This window comes from Astyanax mexicanus, chromosome 17 (assembly GCF_023375975.1).
Source record: "Astyanax mexicanus isolate ESR-SI-001 chromosome 17, AstMex3_surface, whole genome shotgun sequence".
NCBI lineage: Eukaryota > Metazoa > Chordata > Actinopteri > Characiformes > Acestrorhamphidae > Astyanax > Astyanax mexicanus.
In genome coordinates, this window is record NC_064424.1 from 20,980,180 (window position 1) to 21,000,234 (window position 20,055).

General features: G+C 37.5%; 1 protein-coding gene across 2 annotated transcripts in view; it reads right to left on the reverse strand.

Moving 5' to 3' along the window:
• Nucleotides 1–10,300, reverse strand: part of LOC103044415 (glucocorticoid receptor) — a 96,310-nt gene extending 86,010 nt beyond the window's left edge. The window contains exons 1-2 of one of the 2 annotated variants that reach the window (XM_022676219.2): nt 7,777–10,300; nt 3,968–5,073 (exon numbers count right to left, since the gene is read on the reverse strand). In XM_022676219.2, the coding sequence (XP_022531940.2) occupies nt 3,968–5,064 (1,097 nt within the window). In that variant the 5' untranslated portion in view covers nt 5,065–5,073; nt 7,777–10,300. The remainder of the gene's footprint in view (nt 1–3,967; nt 5,074–7,776) is intronic. The other variant, XM_015605259.3, reaches the window with a different exon arrangement.
• Between the last annotated feature and the right edge of the window lie 9,755 nt (nt 10,301–20,055).

The window sequence follows — 20,055 nt, forward strand, 5'->3', positions numbered from 1 at the left end:
TAATGTAAATACAATCAATATTTTGTGTTAATTGTTTTTAATTGCCTACAGTTTTGGTATCATTTTTAATCCTTTGACTTTTTTTCTGCCTACAGTCATTATTTAAATTTAGTACAATTTACCAGTACAGTGTATGTGTCTGTGTCAAATAAGCTTATATATTTTAAACAGAAGAAATGTATTATTTTAGATTTATATGCTCTTTACACTAATTAAGCTCAGCTAGTGTTAAAGTTATAATTTTATGTCTCAATTTGTTTTTATATTTTATTTTTATATGTTTAAAACAGATAAATATGATCTGCATTATAAGAAAAAAAAATATTGTGCTTTGTTGGAGTAACTTTCTACTAGAATTTGAAGCATTGCTGTGAGGATCTGATTGAATTTAATAACAAAATCATTTGTGCTCATAGTGTAGTATATACACTATATGTCACTGTCTCAGTATGTACCATGTGGGGACCAGCCACATAAACTAATTCTGCACACACATATATACAGACTGCAATTGAATTGGTTAATAATGACATTAAAAAGACATCTGTCACTATGGAAATGAATTAACCTAAAAGCTTTAAAAATCGTCTCCCTGCACAGTCCGGTAATATTACTCTGATTAACAGTTCTAAATGGCTCATAAAAATGATATATTGTGTTTCTATGCTGGACAAATAAAGTCCTTGGTCCTGGGGTGTTTTTATTGGTGCATTTTCAGGAAAGTACGAGATCAGATTAAGAACATGTTCCAGTTAAAGTTACACTCAAAAGGCTTTATCCAAAACTATGATTAGATTTGTGCAGCACAGCAATGGTCCAAGTCCAAGTTGATTTATCCGGAAAAGTATGCTGACCCACATAACTCTGACTTGGCTTTCCTACTACACTGCAAAATTGTTAACATTCAACACAGTTCCTCTGAAGGAACAGCAGAGAAAAGCCTTTCAGCTCGTTCTGTGCGCGCCGCTTGCTTTCTGACATAAAATGGGATTGGCAATTCTTTTGAAAAGATGAATCACTTACAGGCCATTCAATTATACATTTGCATTTTTGAACTAAAAGTTTTGGAACATATGAACATTTGTAAAACACGATTTGGGACAACAAGGGATTTTCTGACATACCCTAACCTGACCATTAAAACAATAATATGAAATAAATAAAAAAAAAAAAAAATAAATAAATAAAAGCACAGTTAATCCAGTGTTTGTGTGTTTCTAATTAAATCCAAATCCAAGCTTAAACATGAATCACTCTGCCTGAGGTCCTAGCCTTGTGGGACAGAACAATGTTTGTGAAGATGTGGTTGTTTATGATGAAGGGTTTTGTAACATTAACTGATTAGTGCCATGTTTTTTGGTCTCAGAAGTCTCAAAATATCTCTTTACTCCTTTTATAGTGAACTACATAGTCATTCAACTCAATAAACATATTAATAATATGAATAATTATTAATATGAATATTATTCATATTTAATTAATATATGAATAACTGTAAATGCTGTTCTTTTACAAATATATAACGCTATATTCACAATCATTATTTTCAAAAAATGAAGGAGAAATTTAGTTTTCTTTTTTTTTTATATGTACCTGGCTTAGCTATGGGCTAAACTAAATTTTAATAAAAAAAATCTTTCAAATACTATTTTGGACAAGAATCTGCCTAATTATTGTCCAGAAAACCAGTCCATTATGTTCACATTTAATGTAATATGAATAGAGGTCAAATTTTAACCAGACCATTTTACAACCTCTATGGGTGTGTATATATATATATATATATATATATATATATGGAACAATTATGAGTTTCTTTGATTTTACCAAATTGAAAACCTCTGGAATATAATTAAGAGGACAATCAAGCTGAACTGCTTGAATTTTTGCACCAAGAGTGGCATAAAGTTATCCAAAAGCAGTGTGTAAGACTGGTGGAGGAGAACACACCAATGTGCATGAAAACTGTGATTAAAACCAGGGTTAATCCACCAAATATTGATTTTTGATCTCAAAACTTTATGAATATCTTTATTATTTGAGGTCTGAAAAAGCTCTGCGCCTTTTTTGTTATTTTTGCATTTCTCGTTTTCTGCAAATAAATGCACTAAATGACGATATTTTTATTTGGAATTTGGGAGAAATTTTGTCCGTAGTTTATAGAATAAAACAACAATGTTCATTTTACTGAAACATATACCTATAAATAGCAAAATCAGAGAAACTTATTCAGAAACTCTCTTAATTTTTTCCACCATTCTAATTAACTGTGATACTTTATAGCTTCCCCTTATAAAATTAGTCTGGCGTGCAACACTTCTCATACCTTCAGTGTGAATGGGTGAGCACAAACGGCTTTTAAACTGCTAACTGTATACCTGCAAATGTGTGCTGTTTTTCATTCCAAACATGCAGTTTTTCCTGCTTATTTCCATAAATGGAAAGTGCGCAGACTGAAAAGTAAACAATATGTTTACCAAACCAAGTTTTTTTCCATGATATGAACACTTTTATTGTTTAAACGAAAATAAAATTTACGGTGCCGCTCAGATATAAAGTGAGCTAGATCTCACTGTCCTTTTCAACACCTCGAGGAAGGGTTTATGAGCCCCTGGTGTGTTCAATTCTGGTGAGAGGCGAGTTCCATGGGTCTCATGTGTCTCTGCTTAAAGGCTGGGCGGTCATTGCACTGAAGCACAGCAGAGCTACACACGTGGCCTCCCAGGCCAAGGAACCTCCCACCCTTACACGTTAACTCAAACTGACAAGTGAAAGCAGCAAATGGGGGCACACAGCCCTTGTTTAAGGACTCCTCGTGCGACAGGCATGACTGCTGGCTCCAACGTGTCTCTGCTGGAGCTTCACTGATCAAAGCTCATTGTGCAGAGAACAAAGTGTATTGTAATTTAACAACTACAACAAATTTGGCAAATTAGACTCTGATGGGTGGGCAATTTTGTGACTGAATTAATATGCAAACACTGGGTTTTTACTGAAGTGGCTTTTATAAGAGATTTTTATCAATTGAAGTATTTACTGAAGTCATTTCCTTAGCGGCTAATAGTACAGGCTGATACGCTTTGTTTGCAAACTTGTTGGCTGAACAGGTGCTAGATATTTTTGAACGGCATATATAATGAAACGGGACAATGCTGATATCTAATATCATTATGTACATTAAAACTAAGGCTGATTTGGGGTATTTTGAGATATATATTACAAAATAGGAATAATAGGAAAAATAATTAGTCAATTACTTTTACACATTATTAAAAATGCACTCTCTGTATGCAAGGTTAAAGTTAAATAAACGATATCGGCCAGACATAATTTGTCTCTGGTAAAAAACAGCATGGAAAATGAGAACACTACACATTTTAATTTTATATTTAATTAAAAAAAGCATGACATATTTTACTAAATTTTAAAATATTTTATCAACTTTTGTGACACTGCAGTCTCTGTAATGTGAATGTTGCACATGCATGCAATGCTAAGATGATGATAAAAGGATATGTTGTGCAGACCTAATGGACACTAGTAGGTAAATACAGCAATTAGAAAAAAAATTATAAGAAAAGATATTCTGATATTTTAACGCAGTTCATCCACATTCAAAAAACATTCCTGCGTTCAATTAATACACCATTAAATGTTAAATATAAAAAAAATGTTTGCTTGTGATCACTCTTAAGTGATCAATGATCAGTGAAACAGATCTAATTCATCTCATTCTAAACACACACTAAACTAAAACACTGAACCATCAGCAGGACTTGATTCATTAGTGAACAGTAGTAAACGCTCTGTCTAAAATGGTACACTGATCAAAATATAGACTTTTATAAAATTATATCTTCTCATCAGTCTCTAAAACCGCATTAAAACCAGTTTACATCCTCAAATTCACTACTTAAAAAGGCTTCAGAAATTCTACAGCATACCGACAACTGTTTGCACATCTTACCTGTTGCTGTGGGCATAGGGGGATGAACATTGCTGAGACATGGCCTCACTGCCCCTTTGCATCCCTGATGCTTCGCCATATCCATTGCCCCGAAGCCAACCGTCGTTGACAGTCGGCAGTGGGGGAAACAAGCCTACTATGGGCTTCTGATCAGGTAAGTCCATGGCCGAGGAGGTATTACCTCCATAGTGGTAAGACTGCCTGTCCATGCCAACACCCCCGAGCATGAGTAGCCCTCCGTGGGCCGCGGGCATTCCTGACATCTGGCAGTAGCTCCTCCTTTCATTCTCCTGTTTGATGACCCCAGGTGTGCACAGCTGAATAAATTCAGTGTCCTTCTCCGTCTTTATGACTGGCATGTTGACACCAGGCTCCAGCATCTGCTGTGGATGTTGTTTCCCGTTGCCATTCACATTTTTACAGGTTCCGTCGTTGCCCGTGACAACTGGCTTAGTATCCTTCAGCATGACGGCCTCTCCGAGCAAGGCGTCCTCCACTGCCAGGGAGGAAAGAAAGGCAGTGTCCTCCTGCGCGTAGAACTCATTGAGCTCTAACGGAGAGCTGGGCAGGTCCAGATCGTGCAGGATGTCCAGAGTGTTTTCGTCCAGCAGCTTCTCGTTACCATCCACATCCCTGCCCGGCTGGCCATAGGGACCAAAATCGTAGCTGACCTTATCCAGAGGGGAAAACTGCTCCATTTTGAAAGCGAACGTCTCGGGGGCTTGGCCGCTGGAGTTCACTGAGGTAGAGGTGCGATTTAAGTCCGCTATGCTTTCATCCAAGAGAGCAAAGTTATCCCCGACGCTGAGTCCCAGGGATTCCTTCTGCCTTTGCTGGTGCTGCATCCTGTAGGGTTTAGCAAATAACTTGGCACTGTTCTCCTGAGTGCCGTGTCCCACCATGGTTGACCCTGCCATAGGGAGCTCTCTCTGAGCGCTCATGCTGCTGCTCAGTCCATTTAAGATGTCGCTAGAAGCAGAGGTTGGGCTGCTGGACATGTTGGTGCTGTTTATGTCTGTTGACAGGCCTCTCATCGTACGATCCCCTAAAGTCAGATTTTCATCCTGATTATTGCTGCGTTTTAGGCCACGATCCATCTCTCGAAGCTGCAAGACATTGAGAATGAGTATAAAATAATTTCACAAGCAAAAAAAAAACATTTTTCATTAACATTAACAGTTAACATTTAACAAATAGAGCTGTGTGCCAATTTAGAACACAATATAACAGCTGCATATTTTTTAAAGAGATGACCATGAATATTTATATGATAGATAAAAAAACAGGTAGACAGACAGAGAGACAAACGAACAGATAAACGTAGACACAGAGACAAAAAAATTTATATGTAATGAACATAGTAAAAAGTCTGACAGTTTATCTGCACTAAAGACGGTTTATCTATACTAAAACTGCAATATCCTATACTACCAATACTAGAGCACACACAATATGAATTACACCCAAATATGACAAATAAACACAAACACAAAAAACACAGACACACCACAGCGGTGGATCAAACTGTTTTAGATTAAAACAGATAATGCACTCCTTCACATCTAAGCTGCACAGGAAAAAAAATCTAACGCTACCTCTTTTCTTACTCTGCTTCCATGTCCTTCAGCATTAAATACGTTCCCATAAAGCGCGTGAACTGCCCTCAGTAATCCAGAGCGTATACTCACGAACCGGAGCCGGAGTGTGGCAACTGTTTGTTGACGTACCGAAAGGGCTGAAGGCAGTAAAAAAAATCTTACAAAAAATCCATACAGTCCTCCAAACACCCCTGAAGTAGTCTACCACTGTAGTGCAACCTGTTGGTCGTGAACAGCCACTGCATCCAATTCCAAAGCTCTAAAACCAGCACTGAACTTGAATATTAATAATAATCATTTCTTTAAGGTACCCATGTAGTTAGCTAACCAAAGAGGGAGTTATAAAGTAGTAAGCTAGTTAGATTAACTAGACAACTGAAAGCAGACTGGTGCAGACTGAACCTCCTATCCTAATAGACACATTTCTATCTAATCTTGCTAAGAGTTAATACTGTCATTCAGCATTATAACCTAGATATATAGAACATGTGTGCTATAAAGTGATACTTTTATTAGTTAGTCTATAACTAGCTAGCTATGTACCATATAGCAATAGCTGGATACACTTTTACACTATTATGAATTATTATCAAAGAAAACTAAAATAAATAGGCAATGAGAAAACAAGCTAAGCCAAGGTAATTTAAGCTTAACTGGCAACTACCTGTTTAAAAATCACAAAGAAAGCAAGTTAATTTTTAATTTACAGGCTTTAAATCCAACACTACTTCTTCCTCTAGCTAGCTAGCTAGTTGTGCCTCCACTTCCACCACATGTTTGTCACATTTATTAGATAGCTAACCTTGCCAGCTAAAGTTAACTAGGTAGTAAACCTAGCTAGCTAAGCTAGTTAGTTAAGTGAGAGGCAAGTGTGTCAGCAATATGGCAAGTGTGTCAGTTCTGGAAAAATAAATAAGAGACCACTTAAAATGATGAGTTTATTCTTTAGGATTTTACCAAATTGAAAACCTCTGGAATATAATCAATAGGAAGATAGATGATCACAAGTCATCAAACCAAGCTGAACTGCTTGAATGTTTGCACCAGGAGTGCAGGCATAAAGTTATCCAAAAGCAGTGAGTAAGACTGGTGGAGGAAAACATGCCAAGATACATTAAAAAACTGTGATTACAAACCAGTGTTATTCCACCAAATATTGCTTTCTGAATTCTTAAAACTTTATGAATATGAACTTGTTTTCTTTGCATTATTTGAAGTCTGAAAGCTCTGCATCTTTTTTGTTATTTCAGCTATTTATCAATCTCTGCAAATAAATGCTCTAAATGACAATATTTTTATTTGGAATTTGAGAGAAATGTTGTCCGTAGTTTATAGAATAAAACAAAAATGAATAATGTTCATTTTACCTAAATATATACCTTTAAAAAGCAAAATCAGAGAAACTGATTCAGAAGTGGCCTCTTAATTCTTTCCAGATCCTATGATAGTTAGCTAGCAAACCTAGTTAACTAGAGTAACTAACTAAAGTCAATAACCTAGCTAGCTAGTTACCTATAGTTACTTTATTTATTAAATTATAGTTAACCTATTATCACCATGTCTGTCGATTATTATTGTAAACCGCTATGTAGAGCATGTGTGTTGCAAAGTGATTTTTCGTTTGTTCGTTTGTTTCCTTGCTAGTTAACTAACTAAAGTCTACTAACTACTACCACTACTAATACTACTTTTTTCCTTATTTCCTACTATTCTATATTATAATATAACTGTTATAACCAAAGAAAAACGGGGGAATGAGAAGACAGGCTAGTTTGCTAACTAGCTAACCTGACCTACCTGTTTAAAATGAGTGAAAATTATTTCCAGGCTTTAAATCCAATAATTGTTGTTCCTCTATTTAACACGCATGTTTGCCACCTAACCTAGCAAGGTTAGCTAACTTGTTAGCAAACGCTGGTTATTTAACTAACTTAACTAGCTTAGCTAGTTTAGCTAGGTTAGTTAACTTGAGTGAGGGGCATGTCTGCCATTCATTATTATAGACAGTTAGGTTAAATAGAGCATGTGTGCTAGTTAGGTTTACTAGCTAACGCTACCTAGCTAACGTTAGCTGTACTGTAAGTCTATAACTAGCAAGTTAACCTAGAAACACTAATTAAAATAGCTACGTACACTTTTATAACTATTGTGAAAAAAAAGAAAATAAAAGAAAGGAGAAGCTTAGGAAACAAACTAGCTAGTTAAACTTACCTGTTTAGAATTACGAAGAAAGCAAGTTCATTTCCAGGCTTTAAATCCAAGACTTATTCCTCCAGCTAGTTGAGCCTTCACTTGCCACGCATGTTTGTCACTTAGTTAGGTCAGTTAGGTTAACGCGGCTAGCCGCGCTGCGAAACGCTTGGACGGCGTTTTTTTTACGATTTTAACCCGAGTTTTGCCTTAGTCTGTACCGTGTCTACCTCGAAACGACGTGTCAAAGCGAAAAGCGACTAGAGAGCGGTTAATTTCTCCCGCTTGAAAGCGAAAATAAGCCCCGGGAGCAGAGCTGTTGACATGCCCAGACTAACCGCCGGCTCGCTGTGGTGTCGAATGCGGAATCGCCAGCGTTACATAAGCGGCTCTGATAAATAACGCTAGGTTAGAGCTGGCTGTTCGGACGGACGGGCAGCGAGCAGCATACAGGCAATGATCTGCGTGTTTAGTAAGTAGTTAGCTAGCGTTAAACTAATTACGACGCAGGCTAAGCTCAACTGCAGTTATTTCGCCCACCCAACTAACTAGTTAAAACCCAGCCTGTGTCAGTCGTCCACGGTGAACGCCCCTCGAAAAAAAATCCAAACTAATATTATGGGAGCTGAAGAAGCTACTGTGTGGGTGAATCCGGCGGCTTGGGAAAAGTCCAGCGTTATAAGCTTGCTAGTTACTTGTTTACAAACTGAGTTCAGTCCTGCGCCTCGCTCGCTGCACTAAACAAAAAAAAACGCCACGGCCAAATGCGCTGAACTTGACAGCAGGCACAGGCTACAGACTGTCAGCAGCACTGAACCACGTTAACACAGTAACGTAACAACGCCAGCTACACAGTCAGCTTATAACAAGTTAGGTTAGCTAACGCTACCTAGAGTTGTCTGATGCTTTTAGAACAGAATTGTTTATAACCAATAGTTAGCTAACAAAGATAACCTAGATAACTTAGGATAGGTTATAACCTAGTTATATCACACGATTTGCCTAGCTGCAGCTTCGCCGGTGTTCTGTCGATTTGTGCTACCCATAAATAAGTGCTTCCTAAAGGCACTGCGCATGCGCCGACGTACACTTTTTTTTTTTATTATTTCTCGTTTTTTTTAATAATGAATCTGTTACAACCTGGACTCAGTCATTACAGAAAAAAGTGTAAATTTAAATTATTAATAATAAAAAAAATGCAATAGTTAGTATTTAAAATATAATAAGCAATACAAAAGCAGTTTGTAATGATCTCTCATTGCCGTAACTTTAAATTTATACAGTGATTTATGCTATCCAAATATACTAAAGCTAACCACATCTACTGTGATTCCACTAGGAACATGCTCTAATATAGTACTTCTTTTGCATTTTTACAGTTGTACTGTACTACTAGGGTAGCGCGGTTTGACAAGGTAGCATAACTCGACAGAACACCCCGGCTTACATTACATTACTCCTGTTTCTAACCCGCAAGAAATACTGACTGACTTGATGCTCTTGCTGCTCAACACTAGCAAGGTTAACTAGTTAGCTAACCTAGATATATCACTTAGAAGGCAGTGTAGTGATTAAGATTCGTGTATCCGAATCAAAAGGGGATAAAATACGCAGGTCCTGACGCTGGCAGTCTATAAACAGTTCACTGCTGTTTAATTGTGTATGTTTGGCTGTTGAGTGTTTTCATTAGCTTTTAGCTAGCATTTAAACACATTAAACCAGAAGGCTAGTGTTAAATTACTGGTTAAACTTCGCTTCAGACAAGCTTGGGTGCCTTCCTGCCTCAGAATGCTCACTAACTAGGCAGCACATCTGACGTTTCAGACACACCCCGCATTAGCTCGGTGTCAACGACGCGCGTTTAGAAAAAAAAGCTAGCTAGCTAAACTAACTAGTTAGCATAGCCAGTTAACGTTAACTTCGCTAGCTAGCTAACTAGGCGAAAGCTAGTTAACGCGAGTTAACCTAGCTAACTAACGTAAGTTAACGTAACCAACGTTAAAAGCTGCCGCAGCCAGAGGAGCCTGAACTTTTCCCTCCCTCCACTTTACCCAAAAATGCCACCAAAAACCGGACGAACGTGATAAATATCGTTCTAATGTCGTCTTAACATAAAAAAAAAGTTGTGACAAGGGCGCGTGTGTCCTTTAAAACAGCAGCTAGCCTCCAGCACGGTTGGTTTTTAGATGGCGCAGTAGCTAGTTAACTAATCTAACCTAGCGTTACAGTCCGCAGATAAAGCCCGGGGCGAAGGGCACATTCACACCGACAGGAGCTCAGATAAATAAGAAAACCCGAGAGCGCTTCTCTTCTTCTTCAGGTGACTTCTCCTGTCTTCTTCAGCCCTCTTTCAAACACTATTAAGCTCTAATATCACCCAGCGTGGCGCAGCATAGCGCAGTGCCCTCGGGATACCCGCTACATTCTTCATTAAAGAAAGTACAAATAGAAGCAAAGTAATGCGGGAGGATTTAAACTGATAGGAACGAAAAGGCATTACCTAACATAACCTAACTAACTTGACTAACTCACTTACCGAGAGAGGGACGCGCATGCGCAGAGCGACACCCAGCACTTCGCTGCCCGCAAAGGGTGACAGGATTAAGACAGTAGAACGAAAAATGGCATAAATATAAATTAATAAATGCACATAAAAATGAATAGATAAATAAATACACGCATTAATAATTGTATAAATAAATAAATAAGTACATTTTGTCATGAAAAAGTACACACTTAAAATTCTATTTCCATATTTTCATGTATGGACCTTGTTTATTTATATATTTATTGATTGATGTATTTCTGCATTTGTTTATTTATATATTTATTTATTGATTTATGTGTTTCTGCATGTATTTGCATAATTATTTATTAATGTATTTCTACATTTATTTATTTCCACATTTCTTCATGTATTTATTTATTTCTGCATCTGTATGGTAATTAGGAAGGCGGTCCTATCCTCGCTTTAAAGCAGGAATGTGAATCAAACAGAGGCAACCAGATTCTAACATACAAATGCAGGCATACAGAAATAAATATATGAAGAAATGTGGAAATAAATAACTAAATGTAGAAATGTTGAAATACGTAAATGAATAATTAAATAAATGTTAAAATAAGTAATTGACTAAATAAATAAATAAACACATGTAGAAATGTTGAAATAAATAATTAAATAAATAAATCAATGTAAAAATGTTGAAATAAATAATTAAATAATTAAATGCAGATATATAAAATAAATAAATAAATGTAGAAATACATCAATCAATAAATATATGAATATATGAAATCTATTTATTTATTTATTTATCTTTCCAATTATTTATGCATGTATTTATTTAGCTATTTATTTATATATTTATTTATTCATAAATAAATTTATATGTGAATTTATTTATTTATACTTGTCATGTCATTTTTCGTCCTCCATAGTAAGCGTCGGTAGTATATATGTTTTTATGTATATAAAAGAAGATTAAAGTATGTTTTACATTTAAACGTTTTTATATATATTAAAAAAATATATTTTAATTTTTTTTATTTAATCTTATTTCCATGAGGTTCACTTCATATGGGTTCATAAATATGTTATTGTACTTAAAAGTAGTTAAAAGTAGTAGTTATAGGTAGTTATAGGTACATATATATATATATATATATATGTGTATATATATATATATGTATATATATATATATACATATATATATATATACATATATATATATATATGTATATATATATATATATATATATATATATATATATATATATATATATATATATATATATATATATATATACATATATATATATATATATATATATATATATATATATATATATATATATATTTCTTGGCCTGCCCCATCACCAAATTTATCACCAATTGAACCTTGATGGGACCACCTGGGATGCCGTCGTGTGAGTGTACAGGATCTACAGGCTCAGCTGAAACAGCTGTGAGCGAATGTACCTTTAATCACCTATAGACTGATTCACTCAATCAATTCCACCGTTTGCCCAGAGGCAAGAAAAGGACTGCACTGTTAGCCACAGCTGGAAGAGGCACTGTTTTTCCGTTCAGAAGATGGAGACAGAGTTGGGGAGTGAAGAGACGGGTAGACGCACCCTCCCATGCCAACAAGCTCATTATGGTCTGGCGGGTGTGGAGTGGGCATGTGCATGGTTAATTAAGCCGAAGGAGCACAGCAAGATAGAGTCTGACTGGTCTCTATGGGCCGACCTGAAGGAATCGCTCTGTTCTCTAGCCTGGCAAAGCAGCAACATGGAACACAGCTTGTTGTTGTGTTATAACTATTAGAGATTATCACAGAGAAAATGGGATATGTGATAAGGCTGTTGGATATTCGTATATGTGTGTAAAATGTGATAAATTAAGCATTTATTTGGCTGCATTCATTTTTCCAAAGCCAAGGAGTTCACACTAGTAGGCCAGTAGGAGGACTTGATTTATAGCCACAATTTGGTGTCAATTTAATCTTAAGCAACACGACATGACAGATTGACAAGCGACAAACACAGATGGAAATATGAAGAAAGCTTAGAGCTGATATAGTGTCTTGTATTACCGGCATCATGATTAAAAAGTGCATTAAATATTATTTGGATGCTTTGTGATCACCTGGTGTGTGTGTGACTACCTCCAAGGAAACAATTTTTACAGTCTCTATAGAACAATTGCCTCTTCTAAAGAACTCTTGAAGAATCCTTCTTAAGAATGTATGCAAGTAATGCAAGTGTGGGCATTTAATTGTCAATGTTTGTATTGCGTGACATGTCAATGTCATTATCTATTTAAAAAAAACAACAATGATCCCATTTAAACCTGGTCGCTTCTTCTTTTTTTATTGTTGGGATTGTACCTGAATATGACTTAGCCACTTAAAATTGCAAAGTGTAAATTCACCTAAAACTCATTTGAAAAAAATATTTAAAAAACATCTTTTCTGTTTACAAGTCAGTGAATTTGTATTTCTTAGGGAAAAGAAGGAATAAAAAGCGAAGCATTGTTTTTCAGTTTGAAACATGAATAAATACGCTGTGAGAGAGCGGATGGCTCAGCTCTCGCAGCTGGATGATTTACTGTCTGCAGGGCAGAGTCTACGCCTTTATGTAAGTGAATCATGTTGACTCAGTATCCTAAAATCTCGACATGCGCACTGCCTCCCCATCCGTGGTGCAACAACACACACTCATGTTGCAGCTTAGAGCAAGAGGGAAGGAACTCTTATTTGGGCAGCGTGTCTTAAGAATCCATGATTGCATCATGAGTAAACACATTCCTGACTAGAGCATTATCTCCAGTGAACTCCTGCTGAGGAAAGAGTGTATATTGATCTATACATCTAGTTCACAAAAGTGTTTTTCTTAGTGTGAGTTTCTTACGTAATGATGCCAAATAAACAGAGATGGGAGGGTTACTTTAAAAATGTAATTTGGTACAGATTACGGATTCAAATGGAATTATAACGTAATATCAAGGATTATTGACTATTTTAAAATTATTTTTGATTACTTTTGCATTATTTGTCTTTTCAAATAAAGTGTTTCTTATAAAACCTAAATATTGTATTTAAGCAATAGAACACAAGAGGGAGGGTGTTATCGCGAATAACATGAATGCTGTAATTAGGTCTCGATAACACACAACTTTGAGTGTTTTATTGCTTTATATAACAGTTTTTTTTTTTTACAAAATGAATAAAGAAAATTAAAGATACATTGATAATGAATATGCTTTAATATGGACTGTGACTTCTGCCAAAAAGTAGTTCCACAACAAGTGAACTGTAACAGAACTGTAACTACAAAACGACTTGTGGTTTATACAGTCTAACACCACAAACGTTAGCTTGAAATTTAAGGGGGTTGGTAAACGTTAGGACCGTGAAATAATGCTGAAACTCTCCTCTCCTGCTCCACAGAGTCGTCTTCATGTGAAAGCTGCACACTTGTGAGCATTTCTGCCTGCTTGCTGGGTGGTGTTGGTTAGCTAGCTGGCACGCTAGCTGCGCCTGCAAGACTCTGGTTAGGTTAGCATAGCTTGGTTTAGCTCACTATTAGCTTAGCTTAGCCTAGCCTGGTTACCGTTCCGGCTATCAAACTGCGGCCGAGGTGACTGATGTTTTTTTTTAAATATTTTTCATAAAAGACGAGCCAGTGCTGCGGGTGAGTGTGCCTTGGCTGGGCGCTAGCCTGTTCTAAGCTAATGCTGCTGCTGCATATATTTTTTTATATTTGTTTATATTTATAGATCATTTTAAAAAGCAGTTTATAAGTGAGGTTATAAAGAACCAAATTGCACAGTAATCTACATTAATTTCAGACTAATAAAAATGACATTGTATCTGCCTGCCTCAGCTGCAAACAGTTCACCTCCAAATATTCTCTTACTACTGAGAATCATTGCAGGGCTCTTATTACAATAGCAACAAATTATTTGCCAATTCCCAAGTCTTATACAAGAATTTAATGAAGTGTAACAAACTGTGCCCAAAATTGTCTCTTTCTGGGTCATCATGTGCTAGAACTAATGTAAGAAATTCTGTCTGGAGTGTCTCTGCGCTTGTAGTGCTGCATCCGTAAATCCTTAAAAGCCCAGCTTCATAAAAAAATAGTACATACTGCACTGTCCACTGTGGGTGGTAACTCCTGGTATTATGTATTTCCTGGGCACATGTGCTTATGTGCACATTTATAAGGGTGTGAAGTAGAACTTCCAAATCTATTTACATACTGCTATATCCAATAGCAGTGATCTGTTTTTTTTGTTGTTGTTGTTGCTGTTGTGCTTTCACACCTACCTTGTTTGATCTGGATTTTTTTACTTTTCAGTTTGGGTCTGAATCAAAGTAGCAGGTGTGAAAGCATCTGCGAACAGAGGAACAGAGTTTGGTCCAATCAAAAGAGGTGGCGCCAGTCCGTATCAGCTGAACTGAATTTTTGAACTCATAATTAACATTCTACAAACAAATGAATGAATAAATGAATGAATAAAGTTATACATATATAGCACCTTTCTATAAACCCAGGGATGCTTTACAATCTACACATTTTTACACACAACCATTTAAACTCAGCACTCATCCACACACTCATGAGAAGCGGCAGCCAATAGCGCACAGCGTACTCTCAACCGGAAACGACTGTCCACCTGGAGGACTGCATCAGGCACTACAGCATTTACCTTGGACAGAGTGCCAATTTATAGCTGGGCACAGTCATACATACATTTATACACAAACATAACATATACATACATATACAAATCAGTTTAGTGTAATATTTTTTTCTGGCTAATTTTAGAGTATCCAATTTACCTGATCTCCATGTTTTTGGACTGTGGGAGGAAACCCGAGTTCCCGGAGGAAACTCATGCAGACACGGGGAGAACATAGGGTGTGAAAACACCCTGGATTTCTATTTAGTCAATGCATCTTAACTGCACTTCATGCTGGGATGCTCTCGGTAAGCATTTAAAAAAAACATGTACACTTGATTAGAAACAGACATAGTAAGAATAATTATGCTTTTTTAAGATATAATGCAATCCTTTCAAGTAATCTCTCTATTTTTAAAACTTCTTTTTTAACTTTGTAACAGTAACAGATTACGTAATGCATAATAAATGCATGACGTTATTACTGAGCCCTGCCTGTGGCTTAATAATGGCCAGCAAGAATCTCACTATTGCAAGGTTAAACCATGCAAATGCTTTAGCTAGCCTCCAGTGAACCAGTACATTCTGCAATTGCTGTGTCCCACTTGCTCTGCAAACATTGCATTTATTTCTGACAGTAGTTTTGCATGTAGGAAGTGGCTTTTGTGGGCTGAACTTTGCCAGACTGTGCGAACTGACTGGGTTGGACAGAATTGGCAGCTTTGGTGATGATGCACGATTTGCTTCTGCAAGACTCACCAAGAACAGAGCCAGACTAGCACGCACTGGCTGAGAGCATGATGTGGCTAGTATCTGGCTATATGAGACTAGCTTAGGTGTGTGGGAATCAGGAATGTTGTTGTGGAGAAGCGACGGTTTAGGGTTCCAAATTATGCACCTGCCTTGTTGTCCTTCTTCTTTCCACCATAAGTAATCCTTTAAGAATGATTAACATGACTTACAAGTGTGTTATGAACTGGGAAACCGGCTGCTGCTGTATCCTCTGCGTGCCACGGCGAGCTTCCTGGATCAATATGTTGTTTATTTCCGTTGTGCTTCTCTGCTTTAGTAGATTTCACCACCCTGGGCTGAGCATATATCTGAAGATGGCTGTGAAGTGCAATCATGTGGACAGAGCAGTTTGAGAAGTAGGGCAATTTTTTGATTCAGCTTCTAATGAGTTCAAGCAGCATTATGTAGCATTTTTACCTTAAAACAAAAGAACGTTTTTTGATACTCAACTGACCTGTAAGAGAGAGAGAGAGAGAGAGAGAGAGAGAGAGAGTAGCACCTCTATCGTTCTCTTACTTTAATGGCCAGACCTGTTTGGGGCAGGAACAGGAAAGTAAACACAGGAAGAAGGTCCTGTTTTTTGTTTCTGTGCAGTTCAACGTGGAGCAACAGAAGATATAGTATTTCTCTATAGCTGCATTAATCATCTGGGCAATATACCAGGTTAAATTACAATGTTCTCAAATTTGAGATGTTTACTTGATAGCTGGGTCAGACTGGGGTTCAATTGGTTTGTAAGTGCAATTGCTCGCCCTTTGCCAATTGGTTTTTACAGAGTCTGCATTTGTTTACACATCAAAAACACTCAATCAGCTTACTTGGTTATGCTGTGAGTGGAGGAGGGTCAGCGTGCAAGAGAGGGAAACTTTGTCTTGGTGTGGAAATCTGTGCAAGTGCAGTAGCCAGAAGAAGCTTAAAAAACTCTTTCCTGTGTGCAGTATTGAGATTAACTCTACAAACTGTTCATAAAGGTTTTTAAAACCATCATTTGACTTTGAGTCTAGAGTATTTCAGTCTTCTCCCATTCATAGAGATGGGAGGCAGATCTTGTAGGACTGAAGATAACTGCCAGGAAACGTTTAAAAGATGTCTGCTAGGAGAACAGACTTGCCTATAAGGTATTTAACACAATCTTAGGGTACTATTTTAATGATCTATAACACACCAGTCAATTGTGGATCACACAGCTGGATTTGGGGTGTGTCCGTATGCCTTTGGTACCATGAGGGCACAACAAATATGTCTTAAGCGGCTTGAAACTGAAAAATGGAATGCACTAATTCTCTTAATTAATCATGGGTGTGTTTTGAGCGTAACATAAAATAAACCAATCAATCAGTGTGTCAGTTGTCATTCCCTTTAAGAGCCAGATGTGCTATGACTTTGGCGCGTTGGTATCTTAATAGAGCAGCGCTTTTGCGTGTCTCAGCAGAGGATACTGACCTGTGCATTCACACTGTGAAGATACACCAGCAGCTCATTTAAGGGAACAGCATTGTTTTTTTTATTCTTTATTCTGTTTACTTAAGTTGGGTTTGTGCTCTGCAGCACATACAAAGTGAGTACATCCCTTCGGGAAAGTTCGGAAAGTGTCAATTCTTTGTGTGGCCATTATTATTTTCCACAACTGCCTTAGCTCTACTGGGCATGGAGTTTACCAGAGCTTTAGAGGTTCCACTGAAATGCTTTTCCACTCCTCCATGATGACATCACGGAGCTGGCAGATATTTAAGATTATGTCAGTGTTGTCCCATGAAAAGATACACTTAAAGATCTGTAGAAATGTGAGGGGTGATTCTCGAAACATTTACGCACTTGTTTAATGCAACTTATTATGCTATATCTGGCAGATGATTAGAGCATAATATAAGGCCTAAGTTTAAGGTCAAACCAATTTTCTTTCTTTTTGTAAACCTCAGATTATTGAAAAGATTCTTTGCAAAACTTGCAGACTGTTGCAGACTGTTGCAAATCCTCTGATCAAGAAACCAAATCTTGATCCTAGTGTACTGTCTAACTATAGACCTATTTCAAACTAACCGTTTATTTCTAAGATTTTAGAAAAAGCTGTAGCCCAACAACTTTGCTCTTACCTGCAAAGAAACCAGATCTATGAAAAATTTCAATCTGGATTTAGGCCTTATCATAGCACTGAGACAGCTTTAGTTAGAATAACAAACGATCTACTTATAGCCGCCGACCAAGGCTGTGTTTCCTTACTCGTACTTCTCGATCTGAGCGCAGCCTTTGATACAATAGATCATACTATCCTTTTAGAAAGACTAGAGAACATGGTCGGTGTAACCGGAACTGCCTTAGCATGGTTTAAATCGTACTTAACCGATCGCTATCAGTTTGTGAGGATAAATGATATGTCTTCCAGTTATACCAAGGTAAGATATGGAATTCCACAAGGCTCTATATTAGGACCGTTATTATTTACATTATATATGCTCCCACTGGGCAAAGTTATTAGAAAACACAATGTGAATTTTCATTGTTATGCGGATGACACGCAGCTCTTCATATCAGCCAAACCTGATGACAGAGTGAGATTAAAGAAAATCGAGGATTGTGTAGAAGATGTAAAATCATGGATGTCGCACAACTTCCTCCTATTAAATAGTGATAAAACAGAAGTTCTCCTATTAGGCCCCAAAGCTGCTAGAAATAAATTATCAGACTTAATGCTAAATCTGGCTGACTTCTCAGCCACCCCTGGTTCAGCAGCTAAAAACCTTGGAGTTATCATAGATTCAGATCTAGCATTCGATAAACACATATCTAATGTTACTAGAACAGCTTTTCTACACCTCCGTAACATCGCCAAGCTAAGAAATGCCCTATCACTGCATGACGCAGAAAAATTAGTACATGCCTTTATTACCTCAAGGCTAGATTATTGTAATGCGCTACTGTCTGGATGTTCCGGCAGTAACTTAAATAAACTTCAGCTAGTTCAAAATGCTGCAGCCAGGGTCCTTACTAAAACTAGAAAATTTGACCATATTAGTCCAGTACTATCAGCACTGCACTGGCTTCCAGTCAAATTCCGCATAGACTATAAAATTCTCCTGTTAACGTATAAAGCCCTACACGGACTCGCTCCTGAGTATTTACAAGACCTCATCTCCTGTTATGAACCACCGCGATTACTCAGATCTCAGGGTGCTGGTTTATTAGTAGTGCCTAAAATTCAGAGGAGCTCTGCAGGAGGAAGAGCCTTCTCTTATAAAGCGCCTCAACTCTGGAATAATCTCCCCGAATATGTTCGGGACTCAGACACAGTCTCAATCTTTAAGTCTAGACTGAAAACTTACTTGTTTAGTTTAGCTTTTGGTAATTAATGTTTTTCCCTTTAGATAAGGCTGCAGATTCAGGGGTTCATGGACAGAGGAAATTGTGGTAAACTGAGATGCTGGTGCTGTTGTTCTCCCACTGCACACGGTCACTCAGGTTTGTGGACGGTGGAGTGGGTGGATGCTGGTGTTTCAGGGAGCCTCCATGTCTATGTTACCTTCTGGCTCTCTGCCTTTAGTTAGGCTGTTTTATTCAGTTCTGCCGGAGTCATTTGCCACACTCTGATAATGTTTTAATATTCTCAGTTTTGCATAAATCCAGTCAAAACTAATTCCATCTCTCTGCCTTCCTCCGAGTTACTGACTGCCCACCTGTCTGACCCGATACCGATGTTGGACCCTCAGGCTCTCGCGTCTCCTGTCCGGCCAGACTGATGGAAGTTTCTGAAGTCAGCTCTTCTCCACCACCACCACAGATCAGCTGCTCATCGACCATCTTACTCTCCACTACAGATTACATCCAAGCCATTAGTGGCGCTATTACACTCCTGAGCACATAAAACCTATATAGATGTATAAAAGACTTTTTAAATTTCTATTTAAAAGCCGTTTGACCAGTGGTAGGATGGTCCCCCCTTTAATGTGAGTCTTGGTCCTCCCAAGGTTTCTTCCTCCTCCTGCAGCTCTGAGGGAGTTTTTCCTTGCCTCCGCGCTCACTGGGGGTTCTGTATTCTGTATTTTCTATGTGTAATGTTTTGCCTGATTCTTTGTCCTGTAATCATGTTTCTGTAAAGCTGCTTTGTGCCAACACCTGTTGTAAAAAGCGCTATACAAATAAATGTTGATGATGTTGATATTGATCTAGCATGACAGCATTGCAAATTTCAAGGTTGAGTCAAGGTCGAGACGTAACCTCCCACTATGTTATTTCCCTTACGCATTTCACAGTCAGGGTGACATTTTTCGTCCATATTAAAGAGACGCAAGTCGAGGAGCTCTGTGAGTTCTGGCCAGTTGTG